The sequence below is a fragment of the Solanum pennellii genome, chromosome 7 (genome assembly GCF_001406875.1).
Source record: "Solanum pennellii chromosome 7, SPENNV200".
In the NCBI taxonomy this organism is placed as follows: domain Eukaryota; kingdom Viridiplantae; phylum Streptophyta; class Magnoliopsida; order Solanales; family Solanaceae; genus Solanum; species Solanum pennellii.
In genome coordinates, this window is record NC_028643.1 from 76,559,080 (window position 1) to 76,568,162 (window position 9,083).

The window sequence follows — 9,083 nt, forward strand, 5'->3', positions numbered from 1 at the left end:
TTTCTCAATATATATATATATATATATATATATATATATGGATCAAATTATACCCGATCACTCGATTGAGGTTGATATAGCGAGTGTGGAATCTAAAATAGAAAGTTGCTTGGTCTTTCCTTTCGATCAAATTCATTGAATAGACTTTCTTAACGTTCATAGTTTATATCTCTATATGATTTGCGATTCGCGATATACATTTTTTTTAATATTAGAGTTGTATTTTAAAATGAAAGTCAATTATTAGTTTCATCTCTTAACTATTAATAGCTTTAAAATCACTATCTAATTGATTAACTACATGTAGATACACCCTCAATATATAACATGTCACGGTAAATGGTGTCAAACTCTTATACAAATATGAAACTCTTAATAAAAGAATCGAGAAAAGATTGAAAATATCAATAATTTAAAAATATATTTCACGAAATATGTAAAAAGAGATTTTTTAAAGTTTTGTACGAGCACAAGAGTCTTAATAAAAAGAACTAGGAGAAGTGTTTGAAAACATAAATTAGTTCTCGAATGAAACAAACAAACACAGTTTGCTAAGATCATGGATAAATCATACAATATATGTATGGGATTGACTGTGTTGGGCACCATCCAGATCCTTTCACCAAACCAAACGAACCTCCTTGCCATCTTCCAAATCCGAATTTACAATTTGCAGATTTTCCGATGTTGATTGCAATTAGCGATTCGTTTATCTGCGGTTTGCTTTTTGCAATTCCAATTTTGTTAACGAAGAAGAAGAAGAAGTAAATCTGAACACAATGGGAGAACACAAGTCTTCATCTAAGAAAAACTCTTCCAGAATGAAGAGGCTCAAAGTTTCCTCTAAGGTATTTTTTTTCAACTCTCCTTTTCGATGCTTTCCATGTATTGACATAATAATATTCGTTTCGCTTGCTCAGTATTATGTATAATTAATGTTCGTGTGTGGTGTGTTGCTTTATTTCTATTTCGTTTTGAATATATGTGTATAGTTATGTATTTTAGGGTTTATCTTCATCTTAAACTAAAGTTATTGAACTTTGTTTTGTATCAAATAAAATCATTCAACTTAAGGTTTTAATTTTTAATCTACTTTAATTTGCTTTTTAAGGGCTTATGTTTTTTCTGATTACTGAATTAATTTTGTGATGTTATGGAATATTTGTTAATGTCCTTTTGTAAAGATGCTAATAGTTCCCTTTTACTGGTGGTGGAAATATGGAAGAGAATTAAAACTGGTTAGTTATCTGCTATGTTGCTCGGATCCTCCTAAAATGCACTACTTTTTGTGGATTAAGCACCCGGCAACATTTTTGAAGTATCCGAACAACACAAGTTATATGTACCCTCCGTTGAACGCAAGTCCAAGCAACATATGGTAATTAGCTGGTTTAACTTTTGGGTCTTTTCATGTATGTATCATCAGGGGATTTTTTTTTCGGGATAAAAATTAAGATAGCCGTTCTTTTAGCTAAAAATTAAAATGAAACTGTTTTCCAAGAACAAGGGTCAAAAGGTAGTTCAAAAGGCTGGTTGTTTTGGGTACAATACTTGTATGAGTTGACATTACTGAACTGGGAGAATATAAGTCCTACTCCTTCCAGTTTGCTTAGAAGGGATTATTTTCATGTAAATATTCATATACATATCTGTAATATTGTAAGGCTTCATGTGATATAGCTCATGATTGCTCGTGGGAGTGTTAAGTCACATTGCATAGTCATTTGGATCGCTATAGTTAGAGTTCCATGAATCATTTATTGTTCTTTGTATTTTTTTTGTTTTCTGCTCTATCCGCAGTACAACCTTAGTGGAGCAAATCTAGAGTTATTTATGAAAAGAAACAATTACTGCACCTGTTAATACTTGGTATCTTTTAGAAGCAACCATGGAAAAACAGATATCTAAGATCTTTTATTAAATATATTCTCTTTTGTTTCAATTTGTAATTCCTTAACTGACATCCAGAATAAAGAGCTATGAAAGACTCTATAATGCTTGATCGTGCCAACACGCTTTGTACACTCGTTATTGAATATATTTAATACCCAAATATTCATGGAGATGTTTTCATGAGAAATTGCATTATATTTTTAATTAAAATTAGGCATACTTTTGTAGAACAATGTAAGGTTACCTCCTGTTTTCTTATCAATACATTCTCGTCTTGTTGCTGGCAATTCCACTTTATTATCCTTCATTATACATCTTCACGTGTTGTGTGGTTAGATACACAAGAAAAAAAGCAGAAAAAACAAATCCAAGAGGTTATCCAGTTCCAAGGATGACTTGTCATCTTCTGCTTCTTTCTATTATCCTAGCAGTCCACAGTTTTTGTCCTCTGATTCAGAGGTTGATTATAGTAGGAAAAAACGTAGGCACTCACGTGATATGCAACACGTGAAGACAAGAACTTGGAGAAGATATTCAAGCCAATATGTCAGTGAGAGTTCACCCCTGTAAAGAAAGAAAACTGTCAAATAGAAAAAGTCTTGATTATGGGAGGAAAGTACGAAAGAGACAATAGTATTAGCTCCGTAGGTAGAGATTCTAAGAGCTTTTCCACTTGCCAAGATGCAACTAATAGTGGTAAATAGAAAGCGATTATAATATTGAGTTTAATTAAAATACATTTTCATATACTACTTAAGGTTCCAAATATTTATAGCTTTAACAAATTAATCTTGTCGTAAAATACCTGACGTCTAAAGATTTTTTTTTAATATATCTAAGTTTTAAAATTTTTTAATTTAATTAGTAAAGTATTATTACTGATTAAAGAGAGATAAATAAAAAGGTAATATGAACAAGTATACTTGTGATTAAAAATATTACTATAAGTACTTTTGCTAAGCGATGTCCAAATGAAGTAGGCATAATAAATAAATATATCTTTTAATTTGTCTTCTATCTAAGGCGAATGTATCTAGTTATTTAATTTGTACAAGTTTAAAAGTCTATTTATACATATTTAAAAGTGAAGGGCATAAATATTTGCTTAACCTACATTTAAAACACGTTTATATATTATGCAATAAAATACTGATAGATCTTTTTTATACATTTAAACAACACTAAAAGATAGGATTAGGTGGCTTTGAAGTTAATAAAACAAAATCTGCGCCACATGTAAAAATAAGCCGATTTTCTACTTTGATTTTATGGAATTTAACACTCACTTCTGTGGGCTTAACTCCAAATCCTTAAAACCCCTCTAAGCCTTGTACCTTCATCCATTCTATAAGAAGGGTTTCGATTTGGGGAAATTGAGGTTGTGTGAAGTGAAAAATGGGGAGAGTATTTTTGGTTCATCCTGAAGGCAAAACATGGAATTGCAAATTCTGCGATGCCAAACTTGGTCACGTTGGTTCACTTGTTACAAAGGTACAATTTTTCCCCTTTTAATTATTTTTGGTTGATTGATTAGATCTAGCTATGTAAAATCTTGATCTTTCAATTTATATGATTTTTGGTACATCCTGATCTTTCAATTTATATGGTTTTTGGTACATCCTGATCACTTTTGGTACAAGTAAAAAATTTCACCTTTTGTATAGGTAGTAATGAGTTGTTTTTATGTTGTTCAGTGCAAATGTAATGCTTTTCTTGTTAATTCAGAAGTTTCAAATTTTACGAATTTGTCTCAGTTTCAATTTTTTTTTTACTAATTTCTCAATCCTCATCATGAATTTGAATTGACCATTAGGAAAATGGTTGATTGAGTTAGGGATGGTAGTGTGAAGATTTTATTTGACTCTAAAAAATTGTTGTTGATATGATCCAGAAATGAGTGACTACTTCACTAGAGATAGAAGTGATGTGTGAAGACACTTGGAAGCTTTCAAGCATGTTGGATCATGTCGATCTTATGTATATTCATAGATGTTTGAACAAAATAGTTCATAGTTTAGCTAGATTTTTTTATTTCTTTGTTGAAGCAGATCTCTTGGGAGAGGTTTTTCCCAAGTTGGATCCTGCATGATGCTAAGGGTACATTTGAATTTTGTAGTCGTTGCTGCAATAATACAGATTGTTTAGTTTCAGTGAAAAAGTTCATGAATCTGACGAGTTTTATGTTGGTTGCCAAGCATACATTAACCTTTCTCTTTTGTTTAAGCGTGGGACTTATTAAACATGTCGTTTTAAATAAGAACTTTATTGTAGATTCTTCTTTGTTGTGTGTACTAAAAGCAAAGTTGCATTTGGGATTTGGAGGTTTGGGGTGCGACATTGTTTTGAACATAGACATCTTGCTATTTAGCTACTCCAAATAGAGTAAATATTAGGTTGGTTTGATCAACTTTGAGCTTCGGTTCGGGTTATTTGTCTCTTTTTTTCTTTCTATTCATATAGATAAATCGACCGGATGGGAATAATGTAGTAATTATGACAACTTGGACAAAGCATAAAGGTTCCAATAATATTATCAATATTGTAAATATACATCATTCATTTAGAAATACCCTCGACGAGTTTTCTTATTTTATACGGCCAATGATTTTACCTTGGAAAATATTCCATACTTTATGTAATAAACTGAACAAGCATTATTCTCAAAGCAAGTAAAATTAATTGAAACTCAAGAAGTTTCTTTTATCTCATTGTGTATGAACTGTCAGATTACTTTCTTTGTCGTGGTATATTGCATGAGAAAATTGTGTTTTGTTCTTTGCTGCATAAATTGCATTTCATTTTGCAATGTTTAACTATGTCTGACAAAATCTCCTTTATGCTATTTATTCAGGCTTTACGTTGCAGCAGTGGAAGAGCATACCTGTTCAATGAAGTGTGAGTTTCATATTGATAGTATACATTGCTATTTCATGAATCTGTATTTTTGTTTTACTGGTGATTTAATTTGTCGATAAACCTGCATCCATTCGTGAGTGACAACTGGTGCTTTCTTTTTGGGGCTTGTACGTTACTGTATCTGTTGTCGGGAGAAAGTGCTGTTTAATATGTTTGGCGCATCATTCGCACGCAGTTGATAGGCGTTTCTCCTAATTGGTTAAGTGTTACGTCACCATTAACAACCTGTTGCGTCTATTTTCTGTGAGTTATAGGCAATCAGTCATTTTCATTCAACAGAATACCATTTGTGACCAAGTACTTGTGGGATGAATGATATTGCCTGTCCGGACAATTTTTCTTTTGGGAACGGTAGAGGTTTTATTAATAATAGTACCAAGATGGTACAAAAAGTACAAGCCACCAAAAAGACAAGTAGCAACCCTTCTTTGTTCTTATTATTATTCCTTTAAATTTCGGGGGTGGGGGGTTATAGCTATAAATGGCTACTGCAAACCACCAAAGAGACAAGTAGCGACCCTTCTTTGTTCTTATTATTATTCCTTTAAATTTCGGGGGTGGGGCGTTATAGCTATAAATGGCTACTGCAAAGAAATGCACTTGAGGACTGAGGCATATAGGAACTTCTCACATTTGATTCAAAATACTTTGTCATGCTTCCTATAGTATTTTGCCATGATTTCTTTACTTCTGTTATTTCTTTTTCAATCTGCTTTGATATGTTTTTCCTTGAGCTTGGGGGTCTATAACCACCTCTCTACCCCCCATGGTAGGCGTATGGTTTGGGTACACTCTACCCTCCCAAGACCCCGCCTATACGATTACACTGGGTAAGTAGTTATTGTTAATTGCAAGTTCCAATTGCTCGCTCAACATCAGCATCAGCTAGATATTATGTGCATTTGAGCACGACTGTTTGACTTAGGCCACATTTGGATATAGGGTTTGCTCAATTGTCCGAGGTATGTACTGTACGCACATACGTATGCATGCTTGCATTCTTCTTGCCCATCTACTTTCAAGACTTTGGTTTTTCTGGATTAGCATGGCTGTCCAGATTGTATGCTGTCATCAGCAACCATAGTTCAAATTTTCATAGTTTCATTAATGAGATATCGACCTAGCAAGTCATAACAGACGACAATGCTGCATGCTGGATGGAGTCTGTACTTTTGCATGGATGCTTGGTGTATACTGGAGTTCTCTGAGCGGCTGTAGTTGGTAGATGACCGCTTTGCTTTTTTAAAGATGTTGCTATGTTTAAAGCTTATTTTCTGACAGGAAGCTAAGCTGAATCATCTTACTGCAGAAGCTTGTTTTTAATTAGGGTTGAATGGATTAGTTTATGTCACGGTTGGTAAGTGGTGATCTGCACAATCTAGTTCAGTGGTGGTCTTTGCTTGACTTTCTTGATTTGTGGAAGAGATGTGTGTTGTTAGCTCCATTTTCTATTCTTTTATCCTTCCTCGGCCTGATCAGATTATGTTTCTTTTCCTATTCATATGATGGAGTTTTTCACCGTTTTTTCTTTGTGTTATTCAGGGTAAATATAACTTTTGGAGAGGCTGAGGAGAGGACGTTGCTTTCTGGAACGCACACTGTGATGGATATATTTTGTGTTCGCTGTGGGCAGATTGTTGGCTGGAAATATGTAATCCCTCTCATTCCCTCTTTTTTGTCCATAGGCACCAACACGTAGAGCCAAAACATACAACCATGGGAACACACACACAAAAAGTTCATTTTATTGTCTTTTGGGGGATATGAATTGGTGTATATAAGTTAAACTCACACAGTATATGTAGCATGCGTAGTTCTATTAATGACTATTATTTGTCTTGTTTACACAGGTGAAATCCCATGAGGAAAGCCAGAAGTACAAGGAAGGGAAATTTGTCCTTGAAGGGTATTATTACTCTCTCATCCTCTTTGTATTTTATAGTAAAAGAAATAGTTACATTAATTCGCATTACATTTTATCGTAAAAAAACAATATGCTCATTTGAAGTGTTCCTAGTATAACATTTCTATGTTGTTGATAATGTGTGTCAACAGGATCAGGATCGTTGAGGGTGAATTTGATTCTGAATTCTACATTGATACTCGTTCAAGCTCAAGTGATGATGAAGATGGAGATACAGTGTAATTGTGGGAGCTTAGTGCACCGATTTGCAGATACTTGTATCTTGTAGACTTAGCAAAAGAATAGTTGTATCTTATCTGGAGATCTCCTCAAGTTTGTGGATGTTTAAACTAAGTTGCTGCAGAAGTGTTTTCTAATCAATATGGGTTGACTTAAGTTAATGATTTAGTGGTCTTACATGTTCTTTGTGCTTCCTTCATTATAATTATTATTCTGCTCAGCATGGTTCGTTATGCTTTCTCTATTGTTTGTTATGTTTTATTTAGGAATGTACTTGCTTACGCTTTTAGAAAAAAACTAAATATATATATTCTCAATCACTCGGTTGAGTTTGGTGTGGCGAATGTAGCATGTCAAAAGGAAAACTAAATATTTATTCTCAAATAGGGATCATATTCCACTGGATCACTCAATTGAGTTTGGTGTAGTATTTCAAAAAGGACGTAAACTAAGTATATATATATATATATATTCATATAGGAATCAAATTTCACCCAATCACTTTCAATTAGTGCAGGGAGTGTGGTATCCTAAAAAGGAAGGTCGTAAATAATATACATATATTCAAATAGCGATTAAATTTTACCCATTCACTAGATTAAGGTTGGTATAGTGGGCGTAGAATCTAAAAAGGATGTTGCTTTGTCTTTCCTTTCGATCACATTCATTTAATAAACTTGATTAATGTTCATTGTTTATATCTCTATATGATTTGCGATATATATTTTCTTTAGTATTGAAATTCTATTTTAAATGTGCGCAAATTATTAGTTTCATCTCCTTACCATTCACAGATTTTAAAAACACCATCTAATATGAGTGGGTGTCGAGTTCTTGGCTTCGATTTGATTTTTTGGTTTTCATTTTTTAAAAAAAGTGTGCAATGTATATTAAATCAAACTAATTCAGTTCGGGTCGATTTACTTTGGTATTTTTAAATTAGTTATTGGGTGTGAATGAAAAATAAAATAAGAGTAAAGTATAAAATACTTAGAAATTAAAACTATTTTAAGGAATGATGTGTATTATCGTGGAACACTTGTTGTGCTAACTAAACAATTATATTTGTCTTTATCAGGAACATTGTGTCTCCTACAATTTATCGAGTAAAACAAGTATGAAGATGGTTCCTTTACATAATAATGTACATTGGTAGAAATATGTTTGAGTTTCTCTTGAAAATTAATATTTCACATTAGCTATTGAATTGTATATTTGGTGTTACTTTGATTTGTTCATGAATGATTTAATTATTAATTTAGTTAAGAAATTGTCTACAACGAAGTCAATCATTTTTAAAATGAAAGCTCGATTTTCGTGCATCGAAGTTTTGAGACTCAACATCGAATCGAAGAACTGAACTTTCTAAGTAAATAACACCGACACCAAACCAAAGAACTAAATTAGTTAAGTTTAGTTTTTCAATTTTTTGATATTTATACTTAACTAGTGTACTTAGCCGCGCTTTGCGCGGTTATGAAAAGGATTAAAATAAAATTACATATTAATATCAATAATTACTTTAATAAAAAGAATTTTTTGTTAATCACATAATTTTATATAAGAGAAGCTATGAAAAATATTCAGATCAAATATAAATTTATTAAGGAATCAATATATGTGAACTTCGAAAAGTTAAATATTAAAAATAAATTTTATAGAAAAAAAGGGAAGGTAATAAGGATTGGTTAATATTAGAACTACTTAAATGTAAACTTGTGATCATTTTTTTCTTTTTTATTTGAGATTTTCTTAGTATAATTTATCTATATTTATGTAAACTTGAAATCTAATTATTCTCTTATGCTTATTGTAATTTTTTAAATTACATTCTTAGTATAATTTTTCGTCAATGTATAACTCGGATTGCTATTAATAATTAGTATTCATGACTATATAGTTAGTCAACACTATTATAAATCATTATCCACAATCGCTATTACTTGTCCTCGTCATGAGCCAATCATCACATGTTTTTATTATTTTTATTGTACAATATTAGATTAATTTAATATTTGTATTAATAACTTTTTAATAATTAAATTTTAAATAAAGAAAAGTTTAACAGTCTTAATTAGTTAAATTTCATACTTGTTATTATTATTATTATTATTATTATTATTATTATTAT

At 31.7% G+C, this 9,083-nt stretch overlaps 2 protein-coding genes across 6 annotated transcripts in view; both read left to right on the plus strand.

Moving 5' to 3' along the window:
• Positions 1 to 544: 544 nt before the first annotated feature.
• On the plus strand, positions 545 to 7,135 carry LOC107025489 (protein yippee-like At5g53940). Of its 3 annotated transcripts, XM_027918325.1 has the most exons (6): positions 714 to 848; positions 1,226 to 3,384; positions 4,745 to 4,788; positions 6,352 to 6,460; positions 6,660 to 6,715; positions 6,865 to 7,135. In XM_027918325.1, the coding sequence occupies exons 2-6, from the start codon at positions 3,289 to 3,291 to the stop codon at positions 6,953 to 6,955; spliced, it is 396 nt and encodes a 131-aa protein (XP_027774126.1). In that variant the 5' UTR covers positions 714 to 848; positions 1,226 to 3,288; the 3' UTR covers positions 6,956 to 7,135. The 3 variants fall into 3 exon arrangements, with proteins under 3 accessions (XP_015081765.1, XP_027774126.1, XP_015081766.1); XM_015226279.2 differs by having other exon boundaries at positions 545 to 3,384; XM_015226280.2 differs by lacking the exon at positions 1,226 to 3,384 and having other exon boundaries at positions 718 to 848.
• LOC107025487 (protein yippee-like At5g53940) overlaps positions 743 to 9,083 on the plus strand; it is a 26,373-nt gene continuing 18,032 nt past the window's right edge. For 2 of the 3 annotated variants that reach the window (XM_015226272.2, XM_015226276.2), the window contains exon 1: positions 788 to 848. The gene's annotated coding sequence lies outside the window, so the exon portion shown is untranslated. Of the gene's footprint in view, positions 849 to 9,083 lie in introns of all 3 variants that reach the window. The other variant, XM_015226277.2, reaches the window with a different exon arrangement.